Genomic DNA, 22,778 nt, shown 5'->3' with positions numbered 1-22,778 from the left:
ACATCCCAATCCCTGCCCTACAGAAGTCCCATCGCTCGCCCTGCTCAGCCTTTTCCCTGCCACACACAGGCATCCTCCCCACTTCTGAATGTTAAAACACTTACTTTTTTTTAACTCTAAAAACAACTGGTTGTTTAGAGATTGCATGGATACCATGCTGGTTTTCAAAATGTGCTTTTTCTCAAAGCCAGCAGGAATCTGGACCTCGAAAGAATTGTCTGTGAGGCTTTGCCTGCTGTCAGAAATAGCATTAGCCCTAGATGATATAAGAGTAGGTCAATATATCAGAAGGTAGAAATTGAAGCTAATAGATTGTTTTAGATAAGCTTTCCAAGGACATTATTCTAAGTGGGAGTACTTCTGTACTGCTTTGATAATGAAATACTGTTTAGTCCAAAGTGACAAAGATTCTGGCACTACAAGAGATGCTTCTAAAAGCCTCAGATCATGTCCTGACTCTGGGCAGGGTTTTGCTCACACATATAAAACAAAATTAAGTCTTTTTATTATTACAGTTTGCCAGAGTGGGATTTTAAATAGAACGTGAAGTTTTGCATTCAGCATTGATTTCCAGTTCAGTAATTACATTTACATTCATTTTCTGGGGAAAATAAATATTTGGAGTTCTGTTACTGCTTGAAGTGAAATCTGTCTCACTGGCTGATGCTGATTTTTGTAGAGATAAGGCAGGTCTGGTCCTGATTCCTAGAGGTGTTGGAGATTTCAGTTGTAGCTCTGCAGCCTCTGCAGATCAGCCTGGCCTCAGAGTCACCCTGTGTGAAGCTACAGGTTTCTGCAACCCCTGTTCATTTATGTACCTAGAAATACTGGTTCTGTGCCTGGGATGCTGTGTAGATAGTAACGTGGTAATGCATTTTTTATTTAATTATATTTCACTTAAAGATACCAAGAAAAATCTCCAGGGGAAGCTTTTAGTCAACCTACTAAAGCAAGTCAAGTTTGGCTAGATTTTGAGAAAAAAGGGGCTTAAAGACTTCAGATACTAATTGGTTTTCATATCAGATTGCGTTGGGATCCAGATAAAGTGGTGAAGGAGAAACTATACTGCCTTTTAATCAACCATTCTGATGTATATTCTCTACTGTTGGGTTTTTTTTAGCTACTCCAGCATCACCACGCAGTTCATGAAATTTCCTACATCGCGAAGGATATCACAGACCACCGAGCGTTTGGATATGTGTGTGGAAAGGAGGGCAATCATAGATTTGTGGCAATAAAAACAGCCCAGGCAGTAAGTATCAAATCACTGTCATTTTCTGCCGTGTAACTCAGCTGAAAAGCTGTTGGTGAGAAGCTGTTCAAGAGGCCAGTCTTGGGTTGTTTGTGGTTGTGCTAAACTTGTCACAAGGGTCTGTGTAGACCTTAAATAGCAAATTAATGAAACCCTCTTGGGCAAAAGGGAATGTGTTTCATTATTCCCAATTTTTTATGATCTATTTTTTCATAATTATTGTTTACCTTTCTAGCTAAGCTAGACTGGATGCAGATAAATTTAGCTTTGTTCCTATACTCATGGAAACCTACATTGTGTGTAGTCTACCATAATTCCAGTGGTTGAGGAACCACTAATAAATATGCCTTTACATTCATCCATGTGCCTTTTATATTCATAATGCTTTTTATATTCATAACTATAATTATCATTAATTTTCAAGCATAGTTAGTTCAGTAGGAATTAACCCAGGCCTGCGTGCTGAGATAGAAATTAATTCTATATGAAATTTAATTGTGGAGGTGCTCTAACTGCTGTATCAGCAGGATGTGGGGTAAGGGGTGTGTATTTTCCCCTACAGAAATTCTCCACCCTGTTTTTGCTTCCGTAGGCTGAACCTGTAATCCTGGACTTGAGAGACCTGTTTCAGCTCATCTACGAACTGAAACAAAGGGAAGAAATGGAAAAAAAGGCACAAAAGGACAAACAGTGTGAGCAGGCGGTATACCAGGTACACCAATAAGCTTAGACTACTGCCACGAAAAGTTTGGGTTTGGAGTTTCCCCCCAAGTTGCTCCAGAGAGGCTCTGAGCATCCTCAGCACTTCTGACAGCAGTGGGTTTGAGCAGTGCTGGCTTCCAAAGGACCAGAGTGAGCCCAGCAGCCATCCTGAGCCCAGTCTAGGATTAAACTGAGCTGAAAGCTGTCTCTGGGGTGTGATGAACCTGGTTAGCAGCTAGAAATGATCTGCTCAGTTCCTGCTTAGTGTTTCTTCTAATTCAGAAGGAAAACTTTAATGAATGTCAGTGTTGTAAGTTAGTTTTAAGTGTTGTAAGTTGGGTTTTAAGTGTTTTAAGTCAGGATTTAAGTGTCTCATACTTTAGGGGAGATTCAATATACTTCTGAACGTGTGTGCTTGAATCAAGTCAAACAAGGTGCAGATTGTTAAACTCGGATGGAACCTGAATAAAGTTACTTTGTACCATAATGTGACTTTATCTGTATCCTGAAGAAAGAAAACTATAAACTTACCTGCCCATTTTGCTTATCCCTTTGCTGTCCTTTAATTTCTGAATACAGTTCTTTTATCTCTGCTATTTATGTTCTGTGCTTTTACTGCCTGTCCTCTTACTTTGCTGTAGACAATTTTGGAAGAAGATGTAGAAGATCCTGTATACCAGGTAATTTCTGAAGCTGTATGGCCTTGGAGTTTCAGAAATGACTAGATACATGTTCTCTTCAAACACAGCCAAAACCTTGCACAAGGTGTTTTGAAATTTACTGAGAGAGGTCTTGTGAGAAACCTTTAAAACTTCCACAGAAAGTAGCATAGAGATTAAGCTGTAAGTAATAGCACAATATGTCTGTATAGAATAGAATAGAATATTTCAGTTGGGAGTATAGGAATATTACTTGAAGTATGTCATAAATATTAGTTAAAATGTGGCTTGTACATCCAGATTTTAAGTTTCCAAATGAGATTTGTAATCATTTTTTATAGGACCTCTAACTGAAAAGAGAGAATTAGGGAAGGTGAAATCTTGTTCTGATAGTAATGAGTTGGCATTTTGTCTTCTGTGGGGCCAGAATTTAATTCAGAAGGTGAATGTTTGGGAAAAAAAACCAACAGTGGCATTGATGTAACACAGTCCCTTGTTGGCGTTTGAGCTATGGTTTAATAACAGATCTGAAATTTAAGTCTTGCTTCATCCAAGAAAAATGTCTGGGAGCAAAGATGATTATCAGAAATGTGTCAATATATTCATGTCCGATACCCTGCTGAGTGTGAAGAAGAAAAAGATGTAATTTCATTCTCATGGTTTTGTGCTGAAACAAAATATGTGGTAGTTTACTTTTCTTTTCCTGGGGATTTTGTGTTCTTCCACTTAGGCATATCAGTGGGAGGCACGCTGAAAGGAACCAATTCAACCATTAGTGAATATTGAACAGTGCCTAAGGTGCAGCAAGAAAGATTATAAGAGTCAGGATGCCCTAAATTATTGTTCAGCTTTTATAATGTCAGGAGTTTTGTTCTGTACTCTTCACAATAAAGCAAGAACCTGAAAATGAAAAAGTGTTGTGACAGCCTTTTGCCATGTGGCCTGTTCCACGCACACCGGCCTGTTCTCCCAGCTTGGATTTAACACTTTTTTTCATAGATAATAAATATATGTGGAAATAATTGCCATTATGTAAAAGAGGCAAAATTCATGTTGCCTTCAGAAAATTAATATTGGGCCACAGGCAGTCTCCCTGGCGAGAAAGAATTAGGAAGTTGCTCTGATGATCATTAAGAGGAGATTTAGGCCTATTCACTGCTGGTTTATGAAATATGAAGCAACCTTTCCTGGTCCTTCCCAGCAAACTGGTTGTCCTGCTGCCAGCCTGTGCTTTGAAGTTGTTTCTTTAATGCCTGCCTTTGTTTTGACGTGGAATTCCAAACGGCCTTTTTCCCTTCTGTTTCATCTCTGACTGTCCCTCTCTGGCGCTGCTGCCATAGTACATTGTGTTTGAGGCTGGACACGAGCCCATCCGTGAGCCTGAAACGGAGGAAAACATTTATCAGGTATAAAACCTCTCCCTTGTTCCCATTGCAACGACCGCAAGCATTTAATGAAAGTGCATTTCATACATAGCTCGCTTTTAGTTTTCATCCATCACCAAAATGTCCTGGCATTTCATTCTGGTGACATTATCTGCCCAATGTCACAAAAGTCACAATGTGATTTTTCTGTTGTTTGTCATATCAGCTTCTGCAAATTTATATTAACTTGGTCAACTCCCAAACTTTTGAATACACCATATGAGGTGATAAGTGGAGAAACTCTTCTTTTCTTCCTGTTAATTTTTTGAAATTTTATACCCCTATTCTGAGAAACGTGCTGAAGATGTTTTGTTGGCAGACCATCTAAGCAATTCCTAGAAATTTCAGTGGTACTGCTCTTGCTTCTGTCTAACCAAGGAAATAACTGAGCAAAACCTCAGAGCTCTCAAGGGATATCCCCCAGACCAGGGAAACTATTTTCAGAGTGCATATGTTGTGTTAAAGGCCAAGCTTGCATTCTTCACGCTGACAAAAAACTGCACTGAAAGCAATATAAAATAATCTTTTGTCATTCAGTTTATCCTCAAGGGATCAGTACGAGGTTTATTAAAATATAATGTAATTCATTTTGTATCACATACTAGAGGCAAATCTGAGGCAAATTTGTGCGCTGTGAGAAAATTGTGATTCAAGGAAATCGTTTAGTGTGGAGGGGAAGGAGTTTCAAGCAGTGATTAAGCATTTCATCCAGCTGGACTAGAGGTTGATCTGCTTATAGGAAAGGATTGTAAGGTAGGCAGGAGCAAGGGTTGAACAAAAAGAAAAAAAAGGAAAAGCATTAAGTTATGAGAAAATGTAGGAAGATGTGAGGCTAGTGTTAGCTGTAAGCTGAAATGAAAAGGAGCTGAGTGGGAAAGGGAAATGCAAGTTAAACATTAGAAAATAACATCTTGGAGATGCCATCAGAGGGTCATTGATATGAGATTCATTTAATCTCTCCCTGCTGATGCCCTGGCACCCCCACCACACACACTCAAAAACACAGCTTTCTGCATCTCCAGACCAAGACATGCAAGGCTCTCAAGGTGAGAGTCTGCCTAAGGCTGAACATTTTCAGTGTTGAAAGTTTGACTATTCTCAGTAAATGTTAAGAAATTGCTACTCTAGTTGTCAGGTTTATGCTAGAAACAAAAATCCCGTGAGAACTCCCTTTGGAGAAAAAACCAGTGATTGTTGTTCATCAAAGTGTGGAGCTTTTAGTGGTACTCTACAGAATTATTAGTGGAAGGAAGCAAAATGGGGCTGTTGCTCCCAGTGTTTGTAGATCTTCCAGCAAACATTGGTGGGTAGGGAAGTTGGAACTGTATTCTGGGGAATGGCCCAGAGAACAGGAGGACTCTTTGGGCAGTTTCTTTTCCTTAAAATGGAAATAAAAGGTGATAAGCAGGTCGTGAGGCCTTCCCTCATCTCAAGGTACTGCTGTTACTGTCCTCTAAGTCACCAGAGAATTGCTCAAGGCTTTATTTGACAGTATCTGGGTGTGATGAAGTGTTTACTCCTGCAGTGGTCACAGAAAACACTTGTGATTAATGTGCCATACTCTGGATATTCACAGTCTGGCATTGTCCTCTGTGTTTACTACAGGCACTACTTGAGTACAGCAAATGCTGAATTGGGGAGTTAGGAGTCTTTTTCTGGTGTCTGTGTAATTGATGGATGCTGAGGTATCACTAGCACAGACTGGGCTGTAGCCATGGGGTTCCCAGCTCCCACGGGCTCCCGGAGCTCTTGGCTTCCCCAAAGCTGTGTCTTCACAGCTCAGATTTTACACTCACATCGCTGACAAAATTGTTTCTGTTACGAGGTCTTGGTAGTCTCAGAACCATCAGGCTACTATTAAAACCAAAATCAGAAAAAAATCCTCTTTTATTTTTTTTTTTTGGTGGTTTTGGTTGATTGGTTGGGTTTTCAGGGTTTTTTTAAATTTGATGCATATTTGTGGCAGCTTCTATTATTTACTGCAAAGCCTTCCCCATACCACACATTGCTCAACATGTATCTGCTCAATAACCTCATGCAGCCTTGCTTCAGCCTCACTAAACCTTTCTGCTGGTACTGCTCTGGCTTTTCATTTGCTGGTGTGCAACAAATTCACTTCTGCCTTGGTGGAAGAGATTCCCACCCCGTGGGGAATTGCAGATGAAAGACACGTGCAGAAAGTGACAATTTCTATCTTTTTAGCATAATAGAGGTCACAACTTTTCTTTTTAAGCATTCTCTCTCTGTCTGTCACCTTTCTTTGATGCATTACCCCAAAGACCGTCTGTGTCTGCTCTTTTAATATTATCTGTGTAAGTTGCTGTAATTTGTTAGACAAGGACTCAATCACTGAGCACATACCAACCCTCAGATTACTTAACAGCATCTCCTCTCCTGCCTGGTGTTCCAGCGAGGTGGAGATGGGATTTTGGGAGGTGGTTTGGTGCTTGTGTAGCAGCACTGGTCTCTGTGGAGAGGCAAGTTCTGCTCCGTGAGGAGTTGACAATCCGAGATGGAGGGTTCTGAATCGTGGTGCTTTTATTGCTGCAAGATGCAAATCCATCCAGATGGTTCACAGCCTGTCACAGAGACAGAGCTGACAGCAGAAATAGTGCTGGTACCTCTTACTGGTACTGCTAATCAAAGGAAAAACAGCAATTCCTTGCCAGCCCCCCAGTGTAAACAGGAGATGCAAGCAAGTGCACAACAACTAAAGACAGCAGGTCAGGCAGCACTGAGTTGAGAGGGAAAAATGGCTTTCAGAAAAGTTTCTCTGTCTTCATATGAGATGCAAGGAGCTTTTCTCTGAGTATAAATTGGAGTAGGAAAAGGGGGATTGATAGTGCAGGGTAATGTTCATTCCACAGTCAACTCTGGGTATATGTGCAAATTGGGATGACTTCACAGAAAGGCTGGAAGGAGGAAGAGGAGAATGGCTGAAGGGGAAACATTCCAGAGAAAACAGAAAAAAAATGCACCCTAATGGAAGTTTAGGAACAGTTTATCTTTCCATGTTACCCCTTCTTTTGTGAAGACTCTGCTTTCCAGTGACTTCCTAAATAGACCCTTCCTGGTTCCTGCTCTGACACTGTCACCTACAGCTCTCTCTTTACAGACTGTTACTGCCATGACACTGAATTTTTACCAGTTTCACGTATCTAATGTCATTGGCTTTAGTGGAAGTGGCCAGAGAAAACCAAGGCAAGCAAATCATTCCCAGGATAGGAATAGAAGAAGGTTTTTTTGCAAAGTTCATTCATTTTCTTTGAGAGTTCTTGACAAATTTCTTCAGTGTGCACCAAGTTAGACACACAATTCCTTGTGAAGGCTTGTGAAGGGGTGAGAGTACAGTAGGGACAGCAGTACAGAGAGGTTTTAATGTATTACACAGAATATTAGGCAGAATAGTTACACAGAGGAAGAAATGATAGCACATCTCAATGAATAAGTAACATTTCTTCAGCTCCCCCTAGACCAGTCCAAGTTTAATATCAGAACCTTAAGATATCTATTATCTTACAAAACCAAAAGATGATGATTTTATCATATTTGCAATATCATCTCATTGACCTGTGAGGTTTCACTGTTGTCTGAAATGTAACTTCTGTACTCTGAATGCCTTGTTTGGTGGAAAAGCAGCACTGATGAGAACAGGTTACTGTTCTTTTTGCTTTTGGCATTTACAATGGACACTCAGTGCTTCTATGAAGGAAAAGAAATATAATCACAAATTATAGATGTGCAAACCAGTGGTCCTTGGGTAAGCACAGCCCAATATTACATGAGCAGGTTGTGAATCCCCCAGGTATAAATCATGACTGGTGGCTCAGCTAAATGCCCACACGAAGTTTAAGTGCATCGTCCCCTGTCCATCTCTCCTGTGTCAGACTTCAAGAGGCCTTAACTCCTTAGTAAAACTGCAGCATTATAACCAAATATCTCACAGAGCAGCCACAAGGCCCCATCACTGCAGTCTTAGGACCTTTTTTAGATGATTAAATGAATTGGGAGGAAGAAATCTAACACCAGTTGTAACATCTCTTACCCTCATCTCGGTAGCTCTACTCTGTTTCTCTTCATCTGGGGAGATGATGAACTCACCTGACCATAACTTCCATTGCACATCTCTAATCCCCAAGTTAAAGGAAAAAACAACCATTTAAGTGGGAAGCAGCTCCAAGTACACCTGAACTTCATGTAAACAAAGTTATTTGAGAATGGAAATCTCTTCTCTGAACACTGCTGGGCTGTAAAAAAATCAGATGTTTTATTTCTTCAGTATTTTCTCCATTAATGGTCCTACTTGGTTAAGAAAGGAACCATCCTCGACTTCATTAATATTAAAAAAGTAATATTAAATAAACTACTAATTTATGTACACCTTGTACATAAATACCAGTTGCTCTTCTCAGCTTTTTGTCCAAGCTGCTTTTGTAGTGACCTCAGTTTTCCTTTGCTGTTGCAGGTTCCTACCAGCCAAAAGAAGGAAGGTGTTTATGATGTGCCAAAAAGTCAACCTGTAAGTGTAAGTATCTCCCTCATTTATGCACAGTAAAGGAAATGAGGGTTTTAGCTTCTGTGACTTTCATTTTTGTGTGTAACATTTGGTGCATTCCTCGTGGTGTGACTTTTGTCAGTGATGCATTATGGGTTGGTTGGGATTGTGATGTCACTTACATCCATCTCATTCATCACCTGAATCTCCTTTCTGTCTTTTCTGACTCATTTTTAGGCAGGTCACCATTTGTAAATGTGTTATTTGTGCTTAGGAGTCAACAGTGAGCCTTCTGCCTGTTAATGCTTGAGGTGCTGCCTGGTTTCGAAGGGTTCCTCTGGTACCCAGATGTGTATTATTTCTGTAGTGCTCTAAGTATACAGGAAGCTAAGCTTAATTCAGCTTAATTTTTTCCGTCCTATGCCTTGCATGGGCAGTAAAATATTAAAAGATGGGGGTAATATGGTGTTGTATCCATAAAACAGCATTCCCTTCCTGTGTATTGGCGTTTTGAAAAGGTGAAGCATTTATTCCCAAAATGTGTAAGGAATGGTAACAAGTGACTGAGAGAAGTGACAGATGCCTTAGAACAAGGTGTGCATTTGCCAAAGGGTGGGTTATGCTGTTCAGTAGAAAATTGTGCTATAAATGCCTCAAGAAATTGTTAGATTGCTTTGGTTACAGAAAAAAATGGGTATTTCTGAGGATTTATGTGAGAGTGGAGAAAAACCAAGGAAAAGGTCAGGAATTTCAGTGTAGTATAAGTATGGGAAAGATGCCTGTGTTTAAGAGAAGACATTTTGACACCAGGATGTGGTGACTTCTACAGCTTGGACTGACCAAGGTGTGGAATAAAAAAAGAAAAATGCTGTGGAGGGGCTGGGTGGGACCTGGACTGTGACACTTCTGGGCTTTGCACAAACAAACAAACAAACAGACCCTGCCATAAATATTTCATGATGAGCCAGTAGGAGCAGGGAGGCATCTACATGTTGCTTGCAAAAATCTGGTAAAAGAACTCACCTTGCATCACCAATTGAGGTATTTGTGGGCATGGAATAGCTGTTGATTTTTCACTTGTTTTTCATATAGTTCAGTGTTAGAATTTTTCTGCTGTGCTTTTCCTGTGATTCTTTTATTAGCCCTTCAGTGATGCTTCAGTTTTACTCAGGGTGCAGTGTGTAATTTAGGTTGTTGCAGTGTGACTGGGAGTGCAGTACACTTGCAATCATGTCTGCAGACACTCTGGTACTACTCTGTCCTGTAAATAGCAGATGTGAGATCCAGGACACATGAAACCTACTCTGTAATCATCAAATACATTTAATCTGCCATCTCCATGAAGCTGGTTGCACTTTTTTTTTTTTTTTTTTTTTTTTTTTGGCTAGTTCATGGTTAAATTTAAAGGGATTAAAGCTTTTTCTCTAATCAAGTTCTGTACATTAATTAATGAAGAAAAGGAGAAGAGGAAGAAAGAGGTAGCTGAGATCCTGTTTCACCTTTTTATATTAGTATGTATTAAAAGAAAAAAAAAAAGAGCAATAGCTCTTAAAACTAGCAATTTAATATTCCACTGCCCATCTGATTTATTGCTCACCCTTCCACATGTGAGACTCTCTGTCATTGAGACACTTGCCATAATTCTGTTTTCAATTTATAGCTGTCATTATTATATAAACCTCTAAAATTCAATCTGAGGGCAAATAACCGAGCTCATCTACCTGGTTTGAACATGTAAGGACGCTTCCTTTATTAGGAGGTCTTGCTTTCAGTAATTTTGTAACAGATGAATGAAGTGAGAAACTTCTTTGTGGCCCCTGATAGGTTTCAGGCACCATGAATTCTCTCTGCTGATGATAAATTCAGCTCTAAATAATGCAGCAAGTTTTGGTTGAGTTCAGGCTGAATTGCCCACAGCTCCTGGACAGGGATGGAGTTTCCATCGTGGGATTGTTTTCCTCTGGTGTGTTTCCAGGCAGGTTACCTCCAGTCTCTGCACAGAAAAGTGAGGGATATTGAAGTAGCCATCCAGGTGCCCCCCAGCCTTGGCTCTCTGTAGCCAGTGCAGGGAATTGGCCACCTCCCAGGGTTGGATTGGGCTTGGAGCAACCTGCTCCAGTGGGAGATGCCCCTGCCCATGGCAGGGGGTTGGAATGAGATGAGCTTTAACACCCCTTCCAACCCAAACCATTCAGTGATTCTCTGATTCTATGAAACTCCTCCCATCTTCACGACGCGTCCCTCTCAGGTGGAAATAAATGTACATCTGCACGTGGTTCTTTTGTGGCTGCAGATAGATTTGAAATGACCTGCAGGTACAATGACTCCTAAAAGTCACAGTGTCAAGGCTTGAGGGCAGAATCCCCATTTCAGAGGCTGCTTTGTGCCTGGGCAGTGTAATTCACACTGATTTTCAGTAAGATGCAGCTTCCTAAGGCACCAGAACCATTCGGGCAAATATTTCTCCGTGGACACGGTATCCCACTGAGGCTGAAGGTGTGGAGCATCTCCGTGGTGGAGCCAGGGAGAAGCAGGAAAGTTCAAAGTTGTGTATTCATGTGCTTAACAGTGCTGTGCCATTGTGTGGGGCCGTTTGTCAGCAGGTGTCAAAGTGCTTTATAGCCTGACTCCTCATGATCTCTGATATGAAGTAATGTAAATACGGAGCAAATGAGGCAGAAAGGAATGAGCCTCGGATCCTGGGATTGGAACGGACCCACTGAACTCAGTTATGAGCAGTGGCTGCTCGCCAAGTCACTTCTCTGACATTGGGATGAAAAGATTGCTTACTCAATGTAATTCTTGTGTTTCCCCACCTCCTCGCTGCATCCCTTCCCAGCAAATCCTGCTCTCCTGTGGTTTTCTTCTGCTGGGTGTGCAGCTGAGCTCCAGACACACAGTTTTCCTGGAATTCAGTTCTCTCCCAGTACCTCTCCCTTCCTCTGTATCAACTCACACTTATTGAATTCATTCTTGCTTTCTCTCTGCTCCTTCCTCAGTTTTCCTACTCCCCATTCACTGAGAGTAGACATCAAGACAAAGCAGTCTTACCCAAAAAGCTTCTGTTAAGTGGTGCATGCTCCACTTAGAAATTCTAGTTCTGTGTGTGAAACTAGCTGCTCTAAAAAAGGGGGAAATGTTTAATGAGCTCTTTTTGTCATAATTTCCCTTCGTCTCCCCATTGAACATCCACATCAAGTTCTACCTGTCATGGTGTTTTTAGTAATAAGAGTCAGACTGTAAATACTCTTCACAGAGACTGTCAGTCACGTCACAATAAAACCTTCTCTCCTCATCAAAATGTCTAAACTATCTGCCTAAGAATTTTATGAAGGCTTTCAAACAACTCATCTCGCTGCTGTATCAAGATCCAAGGCATCGGAGCTGGTGCCTTACAGTGCAGGCAGTCATTGGGCTGGTGCCAGCTGTGTGGGGAATATTAAACGAGGGTGGAACAGACAGGGAGAAATTCAGCTGCCTTAGGACACAGTGTGGGAGGAGCAGATCAAGCTGGACCTGAGCACACTCAGGTTTAGAAGCCACCAGATCTGCCTGGTGGTCCTGGTGTGTTTGGGAAAGCTCAGTTTTGATTCTGGCTGGGGTTGCAGTGCCCTTCCCACGTCTGGCTTCTCCCAAAGTTTGCCTCAGTGGCTTTGCAGAAACAACCTGCAGCCTGGTGACGTTGACTTCAGCCTCACAGTCAGGCTTCCAGGATCAAACTCTCAAACATGAGGAGAAAGGGAGTGCACAGTCCTGGTCTCTGGCCATCTGTGCTGGGAAAACTGTCCAGTTTTTGTTCACATTTGCTGAAAGAAACACCTTTGTTCAAATGTCCTGACTTAGTGACACTCAATTAAACCCCATGTAGGAGGTTTAATATTGCAGTGAGGGGCGTGCATTTTTAACAGGTACGGCTACTTGTTGCCAAATTGGAAAATGTATTCGTTTGTTAGGACAGTGTCTTGTGGCCTGGGTTGACATTTTGGTGGACCTTTGTTTGTTTTTTAGGCAGAATCATAGAATAGAAATCATGAAATGGTTTGGATTGGAAGGGACCTTAAAGATCTTCTGTTCCAGCCCCCTACCATGGGCAGGGACACCTTTCACTAGACTGGGTTGCTCCAAGCCCCATCCAACCTTTTTTTAAGCTATCTTTTCTGGGATATTTTTTGGTTTATTCCTTACAAAAAACTTTAATGGCACAGAAAGCAGAAGCCAGGTCCTCCTCCCTAATCTTCCCAGTTTATAACTTCTTTAACATAAAGTGATGAAGTTCCTTCATGTGTGTTAAGTACATGGTTTATGTAGAATTTAACACCTGAGCTCAAAGTTAAAGGCATTTCAACCAAATCTTGAAAAACTGTTCTTGCATTACGAGGTAGAGCAAGACAATTCAGAAAGCTGCGAACCTGAATTCAGAGGTTACTCACATGAATTTCCAAAAATCAGGAGGGTTAGATGTTAGAATTAATCCATTTTTAATGTATAGACAAGTAAAGATTGAGAATCTTAATCTGGATAGTTTCTGAGCATCTGCCCGTGCAAGCTTCATGTTTCAAACTTCATTTTGGATTTTACATCAGGCCTGTCAAATAGCAGGTTTTAACAGTGCAGGAGTGCTGTTTCACAGATAGGGATAAAATGTCCTAATTTAATTGTTCTTTTATGCCATATGGATATTGTGGGCCACATCTTGAGCTGGTTTTAATCTGTAGGAGTTGTCCTGCTAGCAGGCTTTGCATCCCTGCATGGGTAATACCATTCCCCCAGTGTGATCCTAAACCCTGCTCCAGCAGCAGAATGATTACATGCCATCAAAGCACTGAGTTCACTTCCTAGTGCAATCCTTTAGGATTTTGGGACATAATCACATGGCGTGGGGAAGCTGTAATCCAGCAGTGCTGCCCTTGATCAGTTTGTCGCTGTTCTCTCTCTGTGCTGTGCAAGCAGCAAGAAAACAAAACAAAACAAACCAAACCCCAAAGCTACAGGCTTTGCCTCAGTGACACAGTTTTCTTGGTGGATGTAGGGCACAGGGGTGCTGCTGTGTGTGTGGCAGTTTAGATTTGTGTTTTTAATCCAAAACTTGGGTAATGTAAATTAATGGTAAACATTTCAGTGGGCCCTCACAGTTATGCAACCTGTTGGGTCAGGTGTCTTAATGGCTTCATGTGTATTTGCATTCCTAAACTTCCCTGGGTGCCTGGGCATTCTTTTGGGTAATATTCTGCACCTTTTGATATTATCCAAAGTGGAGAAAAGAGTGCAGCTGGACCATAGATGAACGTGATTGATTGTGGCACAAAGTTCTGACACATCCTGTGAAATTTTGTCTTTTATTTAATATGACCAATTAAGATTTTTTCTGATAGCAGCTGATACATTAAATTGACAGCTGCACCTTGTGTTGCTTCACTACTTTTGGATTTGCTCAGAGCCCTACAGCTCATAGTAATTTGCTAAAATATTTATTTACAGACAATCTGCTTTCTAAGTAGTGAAGTTTGTAGCTCTACCTGGTCTGCATCACTTTATGCCTTAAATTTTATAATTTGCACAACTTGGGGTTTATTCACAAATTAAAGATAATACACTTCTGGGGAAAGTGTTGTACACACTTGGCACCAGTTTGGGGAGAAGTAGTAGTAAATTTTTGCAGATTCTTTCAGTGCTACCCTGCCTTATTAAGTACAGAAGTACACAGGTCTTGGCTTTTTTGCCTACTGAAACTCACAGGATCTCAAGGTTTGGAAAATACCGTGATGATATTCGGTAATGAAGGTAGAAATAACTTGTTTCTGAAGTTTGGATAGAGTTCCAGTCCCCTGTTGTTTCGAAAAGCATTCGATACGCCTGTCAGACAGTGCCTTGCAAGTGTTTTAAATAATAAATATGAGGTTGTGCCTAATTCCCTTCCACTGTTGAGTTTATTCCCTGCAAGCATCCTGTCGCCATCCAGAAGTGGAGTTTGGCTCCCACATGGAAGTTTGGGTTCTCATCATCTCTTGTGTCTCCCACCTGCAGTTAAAGGAAGCCACCTCATGTCCCCAGGCTGTGATCCGGATATTAAAGGGCTCATCTTTCCCTGTCCTGACCCCATGTCTGGGACCTTTGCACCAGCACCCTCTGTGCCTGGGAAGTTTGATTTTCTTGGGAGTGTGTAGCCCTGGAGCAGCATGGGTCTGGCTCCAAGCTGGAGTCACTCTGGTGGACTCTTGATTTGTCAGAGTCTGTCAGAGAAAAGTGGTAATTGAAGCATTTTAAATACCATTTCCTATAAGAGTAAAAACCTCAGGTGCACTGGGAATTCAGAATTAAGTTCCCTGCAAGTGAAGAGAAAATAAACAAATGAGTAAGCGTCTGTTTTGATCATATGAAGAGTTCCTTAATTTAAAGGAAGCTGTTGAGCAACAGTGGAGCAATTCAATTCCCTCAACACGCCTCAGTAATCTGGGATGTCAATTACATCCAGCCGTCCCAATTCTTCAGCTGTGCAGGATTGGCTAACAGGAGTTTTAACCAGCACATCCAGTGCTTCCCAGTCACCAAACAAAGGAAACTGGACAGTTGGAGAACGCAGTGAAGCTCAAGGCTGCCCTGCAGTTGGATACATCACGCTCAGGACTTGGGTTTATGGCTTCAGGAGAATTCCCTGAAGAAGAATGGCCATGACCATTCGGAGTTACCCTGTGAAACTGAAAAGAGGAGCTTCAAAGAGGAGAATTCCCGTGTCCCATGGCATTCTGAGCACTGGATTTGTACCCTGTGCAAGTGTCAGATGCCCAAAGTGCCTGTATTTTGGATAAATATCCATCAGTGGTTTTATGGCAGCTCATGTTGCTGACATGACCTGTACTGGTTGGGAATTGCCTCCATCCCTGGAAGTGTTCAAGGCCAGGCTGGATGGAGCTGGGAGCAACCTGGGATAGTGGAAGGTGTCCCTGCCCATGGCAGGGGGTGGTACTGGATGAGCTTTGAGGTCCCTTCCAGCCCAAACCATTCTTGATTCCTCAATGGAATGTTCACAGCAGCCTTACAAGGAAAGGGTTGTGCTCAGCTGTACCTCTGTAAATCTGGGCTGGTAACAGCAGCCTGTACCTGGGAAAGTTCATGGCATTTGAGGATCTTTAGGATCTGTAGGAAGCTGGAGATTGCAAAGACACTGATAATTTTTTCTTGACACACGTTCTTCTGTGTATTCTCTTTAATTGGGAAGTAATTGAGCAATTCTTTGTTGAGTTCCCATGCTACTTCATTAATTCAGCAGTAGTTCTACAGGAAAACAACGTCTGTGGGATGTTTTCAGTGCGTCTCAACCTACCAGACACAGTTTGACTGATGATGGGTTTAGCCACGATGCTGACATGCTCCTTCATTATGGTTCTAATTGTTTTTTTAGAATGAATTGTAGTTAATTAGCAAGCTGCTTGCAGCTCGTGGAGCTTGTTGCAGTATCAACAGTTAGAGTGTAAGGTGTGAGCTACTGGGGCTTTGCTGAGCTGCAATAACCACGTGAACCATCAGAAAAGTTAATTGCCATAGCCAAAATATTTACATGTTCAACTGAAATAAGATAGAAAATCTTCAGTTTGACCAACCATTTGACTTGTCATTAGACTTCCATGTGAAATCCATGTTAGAGAGAGGGAATTGGAAATGCAGAGAGGCCGTGGTCGGGTGACTCCTCTTTTGTCTGCTGGGCTGTGTGGTACAGCACTCATCCTGAATGCAGGAAACCAAGTTTAAATCCCTCTGCTGCCTTAAAAGAGTTGAATAGCTAATAGCCAGCTCAAAGGTTAATTACTAATTGCTGGTTATTTGCTATATTTAGTATCCTTCATACTCTTTTTTCTTGCTGAGCTCTGTAGCAGAGTACAAGTTAATTACCACGTATTTTTTTCATGCTTTTAAGCACCATCTTTGCTCCATTCTCTAAGATTACAAAACCATGTTTTGTAAGATGCTACTTTTATCATCTTGTTTGCAAAAGTACACAGTATTAAGCAGGTTTTCTCGTGCCATATGTCAGCGTAGATCCCTTACTGCTGGTGAAAAACAGACTGAGTAGCAGAAGTTGGATATTCTGTCTTGATATGTGTATGGGAGTGAAAGAAGAAGGTGCTTCACACTCATGTGAGCACAAGAGCCCTGTTTTAGATTTCCCTTTTAATATCTGAACTTCTGCTTTGCTTAGAAAAGATATTTTTCAGAGGACTTGATGATCAGAGGGAATACTGTAGTGGAAGTGGATTGGTTTTATGAGGTTTATGAAAGCTGCAGTTTACTTGTCTCTTATCCGTGTGGGTGACTTCCAGGTCAGGATATTCTGTGATTCTGTGATTACCATTGCTTCTGCACTCTGGAGTTCTCTCCAGCTCTTGGATAACAAGTTATTTTTTAGTGAGTAGTGAAAAGTGTCACGAGGAATTCGGCTGCCGGCTTGGAGTGCTTTAAAACTGCTCCTGGCTTCCAGTGGTGCTGCTGCTTTAAGGAGCCAGATTTACATATTTCACGTTTGAAAGATTTACAGGATGTCTCACATGCCTGTATAGGAAGATGGAGCTTTCATTACAGGTTTAATGTCGCCAGGATACAAGGATTAATTCTCCTTCCTCCGCCCCGGCCTGCGCGGCCGCTCGTGAGGGACTGGTGAGCTCCTGGCTGGCTGAGCTGGAGGGGTGTTTCACATCCAACACCATGCCTTTTTGAATAATTAAACCAAGCTTTTACATCACTCTGGGGAGGAATCCTCATATGGAGAAAGACCAAGAGCTGGAGCATCTCTCCAGGCTTCTGGTTATTTTCTGTCGAGCGCTGGGGGAAGGAGGGAGAGGGTTGTTGACTTTGATTGCTGAGTTTGAGCTCTTTGGTGTGGAAAAGCTGAACCAGAGGAAGGCTCAAAAGGGTGAATTTTGCCCATGTTGCTTCCTTGACGTGGCCACTGTGGAAGGCTGACCCATGCTCCAGCAGAGAGGGTCATTTCACCCTCGGGAAGCGTCTCCTCTCTGTGTGTGATGCCAACACGAGCTGATGGAAGGCGCGGCTCGAGTGCTGCATGGTAGTTGGGCACTGGGGCATGCACCGTGACATGTTGGGCAAATGTCTCCTGCAAGGTCCTGCTGCAGCACAGGTGGGCATTTCTGGTGGTCCACTGAGCACTGGGTGCTCGTTCCCTCTGTGCTGGGAGCTGGGTTATCCTTCAGCTGCTCCCACGGAGCCAGCACAGCCGCTGGAGCTCCGTCCCTGGGGCTGGAGGGTGGGGGGCAAACAAGGGGGCTGTCAGAGCACAAAGTGATGAACTGCTGGCCAAAACTGGGCCCTCCTGAAGGTGTAAAGATGCCTGCTTTCATTTAAGAGCATTTTCAAAGTCTCTGGAGTTCCTTCAGTGGATGGACACAGCTTTTCTCACACTTTCCTCACCTGGGGCTGTGGGAACACAGGGTCAGCCCCAAGAAGATACAGGACTGCATCTGTTCCTGACTGTGCACAGCAACATTATCTGCCTTTGGCTTTGCCTTTTCCCACTCTTTTTTCTTCTCTTTTCTTCAGCTCGCTGATGAGATGAGGGGGAAAAAATCATTCTAGGCTGTTTGTGAGATTTTTAAGTGACATGGGATTACTGGCTGGTAACTTGTATGAAGCTTCTCAGTCATCTTACACTTGATTTTCGACAGCTTGCTGTCGTTTGTGTCTGCAGGAATGAAGTCTCCAACACTACAATAAGTGTGACCCAAAATTCAGCATTCTGAAGCGATAATAAGTGCTGAATGTGTGAATGAATACAGATGTGAGGGCAGTATATTCCCATGTATATTTACATAAACACAAACTATTGATATAAATACAACTTGAATTGACTTACATAATTTTCAAAATTGCTGTGGAAAGAAAATAGTTGTCTTAATTATGTTTACATTGATGTAGTAGTTTCACTTGTTAGAGAAGTGTGTGGCTTTTTTCTGTGGATACTTGACTTTAGAGCTTTCATTCTCCAAAACTCAGTCATTCTTTTTTCCCCTGAGGATGTTAAATCCCTTCTTTCACCAAGCCAGGGAGAAGTTCCATTAATGTAAGCAGGATCAGAGCTCACTGGGTATGCTTACTGCTGAATTAATAAATATTTGGGAAAATAAATAGCTGTGTCACAAGTGGTAAAATTGCTTTATGCACTGGAAGATGAAATTTAGCATAAACAAAGTGTATGTTTGCCCCACATCCCAGCACCATTCAGACTCACTGTTTTGACTGCTTGATTTCATATTTGCACTCACAGCAAGATGGAAAGGGTTTTTGTTTCAATGCTGAAGTCAATAATTATGGAGGTTATCATTTTCATGCTCAGAAATTCATGTCATTTTCATAAATCATCTCATTTCATAAATCATGCTTTACAGCTGGAGAATGGAAACTTATTGCTGGACATTGATGAAAATCTTGTTTCAGTCACTCAGGTAAGGTTGTAACACTAAAAAATATTTTAAGGAAATATTGCTGAAATCATCTATAGGAATAGTGCAACTGGAAAATGTTCGTCTTGGGATTAACTTCACTGGAACGTAGCTAATATCAGATGTGAATAATCTTAATGAAGCATAAGGGATGAAATCAGTTCTGTAGTGACAGTGAAATCACAGAAATAAAAGGTGAGTGTTTGGTGTCCGGGATCTCGCGTGCTGCAAGTAGATAAAGGCAGCTCTGTGTCAGAGAAGATGCATTTGCTTATTCAGGCTGACAACTAGGTTGTAGAAAAAAGATTCCTGAACCATTTGGGACTTTAAAATCTACCTCCAAGTGTTGCTGTTGAAAGCTGCCTCCAGTCAGTAAATGAAGGTGCTGTGTTCCCACTAAATTTGTGTTTACATTCTCTGATGTGGTTCTGTAGCTCCTGTTGCATATGAGGTTGCTATTCTGTAAAAAAATAACTCCCCTGTAAATGTATTTCTTTTTCCTGGGGAATATTGTGAGTGGGGGTTTATAATAACAAAGTGCTGTTGGCTTTCCTATCACTCTCTCCAGCTGCCTGTTTAGAAATGTGTCTGCAGAGCTTTAACAGAATTATATCTGTGAAGAGTATCCAAAGATCCATCACCTTGAAGCACTCTGAAAAGTATTACTATTCCCATTATCCAGGAGTATGGAGGCACAGGGATCTGAGTTACCACCTTTCAAATGCATGTCATATAATCCAGAGTTCAAAAGTATACTGACTATCAATTTCCAGTATTCCTGTGAAACCTATAATATTTTTTCTACAAAAAATGTATAGCTTTGCACACAGCTGTGTGTATTCTGCCCTTTCCCATCCTTTCCCTGGCTTGCTCATCTGCTCCCTCACATGGGATGGAGGCACAGGGGAGCTTTTGCTCATGGAAAGGACACAAGTGTTCCTTAGCAAACAGTGAATAGTTCACGAGGGGGCAGGAGAAGGGCAGGTTCGGGATGCTGCTAAACAAGCAGTTTGGAGAGATGAGAAGAAAGTGGCTTTTGGAGTATTTCAGTATACTGCCACCTCTTGAGTCAGTAGTGCCTGCAGGAGGCTTGAAGTGATTTCCAAGTGAGTGCTGCTGTTGCCATTATTCCCACTTTCCTGGGCGTTTTAACAACCCTTGCCTAATGTGTTTGTGCACACTGCAGAAGGGACTTAGGCTGGGTTTGTTGCTTGTTTGGGGTTTTTTTCAGAAGCTACTCCTAGTAGCATTTTAGTACAGAGCACTAGAATGGGTGTACCCTGAAGAAAACGTGGCTTTCCCTCTTTTTCCCTTCTGCATTTCCATGCAGATACTTAGAGGGATATAACAGCCCATAAGAAGAAAATGCATTGTCATAGCACTAAAGCAATGTGATCTTTTTAATATAAGACATGATGTGAGAAAATGTTAGGTAATTCATCCCTGGGTACATCGTTAGATGTGAAGCTGAGAATCATCCGAGCTGCTTAGACAAATTCCATGTCTAAGTGATTTTGGTGTTGCCCTTATGTGTGGGAATAGAGACTGGATTGAAAAAAAATGTGTGAACTTCTGATATGTGTAGTCTTACTCCTTAAGGGATCATTTTTAGTGGAAGGTTGAAGGCAGGAAAAAAATCTTGGGGTGATCTTGGTCTCTTGGAAGGTTGTAAAGCCAGTTTGGTTAATGTCCAGAGAACTCAGGGGCTGCTTTTGCATGACAAGACTCAACTGAATGTCAGACCTGTCTGTGTGGCAGCAGGATCCAAGGTTTATGTGCCTAAGATGGGGAGGAGATTCAATGAGCTATATTAAGATTTACATTAAATCTTGTTCGTAATGAGAATTGTGGCTTCCCACGTTTTGTGGGTGTGGTTGGGTGTGATACTGTGGGAAAACCTGTAAGAAAGGTAGTGGAGAAGGCGAAGTTCTGAGTTCCCACCAAAGCTTTCCAGTATAACCACCCTGGTAAGGATGGTGGATGGGGTTTAGGTGTCCTGCAGAGCTCTGAGGGATCTGTGCTTTAACATCCCTGAACTCCAGCTGAATTCTTTTGCAGCTGGGTGGAAGGGAGTAAATTTGCTCTAGAACATGTGAAGGAGCTTTGATTATGCAGCCACTCAAGTTGCTTCTTATAATAAAGTGTGTTTTCTCTTCTGGTCCAGTTAGCCAGGCCTGCATGGGTGACCTGTTTTGAGCTCCCACGGAAGGTCCTGAGGAAATATTTCTAACAATAATTTAATGTAGAGCCACAAACTTGTGATAACCCAGTTGTGCATCCTCCTTCAAGTCCACTTATCCAGGTCACACCTGTCCCATGGGCAAGGGGAAATCAGGCAGCACTTTAAAAGCCCTTCCCTTCTGTATCCTTCTGGCACTCCACGTGCTGCTGCCATGCTTTAAACCTTGAAGTGAGGGTTTAGAAGAGGAGCCAGGGAAAAGGACTGGCCATAAATCATACCTGGAGCTTGCTGATGTTAAAGGCAGAGCAGTAATGCATCCAGTCCTGTTCTGGATAGTTGTTTCATGTTTTACTCTTTTTTTTTTTTTTTTTTCCCCATTTTGGTGAATTTCCTACAGAATTGTTTTATAGTCAGTTGTTGGCTCTTTGGGTCTATCAGCAATATTAAAATCCCACAGCTTGAGCCCGTGTTTGGGCCATATGGGACTTCACAGTTGAAGCCTGCAGGGCTTTGGGGAGGTTTATCTTGTTTGCTGTTACCAGATAACTTTACAAGTTGTAACTTCTTAACTCACAGTTTCTTCTCCTCAAAAGATAAATGGAATTTATTTTTTCTTCTCTTTACAGGCTGTTACCCAACTAGAGCTTTTTGGGGACATGTCCACTCCTCCTGATGTAACCTCTCCCCCAGTGAGTACCCAGGGAAACTGCACCATGCTTTTCCCTACATGCTATTTTCAGCACATTTATTGAGTACATTTACAATTTGTGTCCTCACCCATTCCAGTGGGGAGGATTTCAAAGTAGTTTTTGGGTTGCAGGAAAACAAAAGCGAAGCAGATCGAATATCCAGTCCCTGCTTCACGACAATGTGCAAAAATACCTTCAATTTGTATTTTTCTGCTCTAGTGTTAGGTGTCACATAAGGTGCAGCCTGAGCTGCAGATCTGCTTCCCTGGTGTTTGTCAGAGGGAAGTGCTTCATGGCACTCCCGCTGCACTGCAGAAGATCCAGTTACAGCCTCATATTTCATGTGTCTGGATCCACCAAGCGCAGATCCCAGAACTGCTGTTAAAGGAGGGGAGGCAAAACAGTAAAAGGGAGGGAGACAGAGAGAGAAAGGGCTGGATGTATTTTAAAGGCAAAGAAAATTTTCTCAACACGTTTTTCAGCATTATAAAATGACAAAACAATAATTTTCCTGTAAAGCTTTTGAGCCTTACATTAAGCTGTAGGGAAGTGTGAATATACTGAGAAAACTGAGGCGCTGTGAGGTCGGGAGCCTCAAATCTCCAGGGTGTTCTGGGGCATGTGTGGGACTAGATGTTCAAAGCCCTGTCTGCTCATCCTCACCTTACTCAACTGGATTTGGCTTCTCCTTTAATGTAGACCTATGGTTCTGATCCTGTTGGTTAATTAGAAGCAATATTTATTCACTTTTCCACAAACCTTGTAGATACTTCATTTACTTTAAGTCTTTCTAAAGTTAGTGTCTTGGTCACTGCCTTTCCTGGTTGTCACCTAAAATCTAAAATCACAAGTTTGTTATGTTCTGGAGGAAGAAAATGTGTCAATATTTTGCATGTGATGTATTCCAGGAAAATTTCATCTTGATTT

The 22,778-nt window shown here is 41.9% G+C and overlaps 1 protein-coding gene across 20 annotated transcripts in view; it reads left to right on the top strand.

Moving 5' to 3' along the window:
• DAB1 (DAB adaptor protein 1) overlaps positions 1–22,778 on the top strand; it is a 415,295-nt gene that overhangs the window by 376,825 nt on the left and 15,692 nt on the right. For 10 of the 20 annotated variants that reach the window (XR_007205343.1, XR_007205342.1, XM_048312664.1 and 7 more), the window contains 7 exons: positions 1,121–1,252; positions 1,845–1,964; positions 2,596–2,634; positions 3,954–4,019; positions 8,503–8,562; positions 18,927–18,983; positions 21,789–21,851. Coding sequence is in view for 18 of the 20 variants with exons in the window: in XM_048312664.1 (XP_048168621.1) it covers positions 1,121–1,252; positions 1,845–1,964; positions 2,596–2,634; positions 3,954–4,019; positions 8,503–8,562; positions 18,927–18,983; positions 21,789–21,851 (537 nt within the window). In the remaining 2 variants the exon portion in view is untranslated. The remainder of the gene's footprint in view (positions 1–1,120; positions 1,253–1,844; positions 1,965–2,595; positions 2,635–3,953; positions 4,020–8,502; positions 8,563–18,926; positions 18,984–21,788; positions 21,852–22,778) is intronic. The other 10 variants (XM_048312671.1, XM_048312668.1, XM_048312669.1 and 7 more) reach the window with 7 other exon arrangements.

This window comes from Corvus hawaiiensis, chromosome 9 (genome assembly GCF_020740725.1).
Source record: "Corvus hawaiiensis isolate bCorHaw1 chromosome 9, bCorHaw1.pri.cur, whole genome shotgun sequence".
Classification (NCBI taxonomy): Eukaryota; Metazoa; Chordata; class Aves; order Passeriformes; family Corvidae; genus Corvus; species Corvus hawaiiensis.
This window is presented reverse-complemented; position numbering and strand designations above follow the sequence as displayed.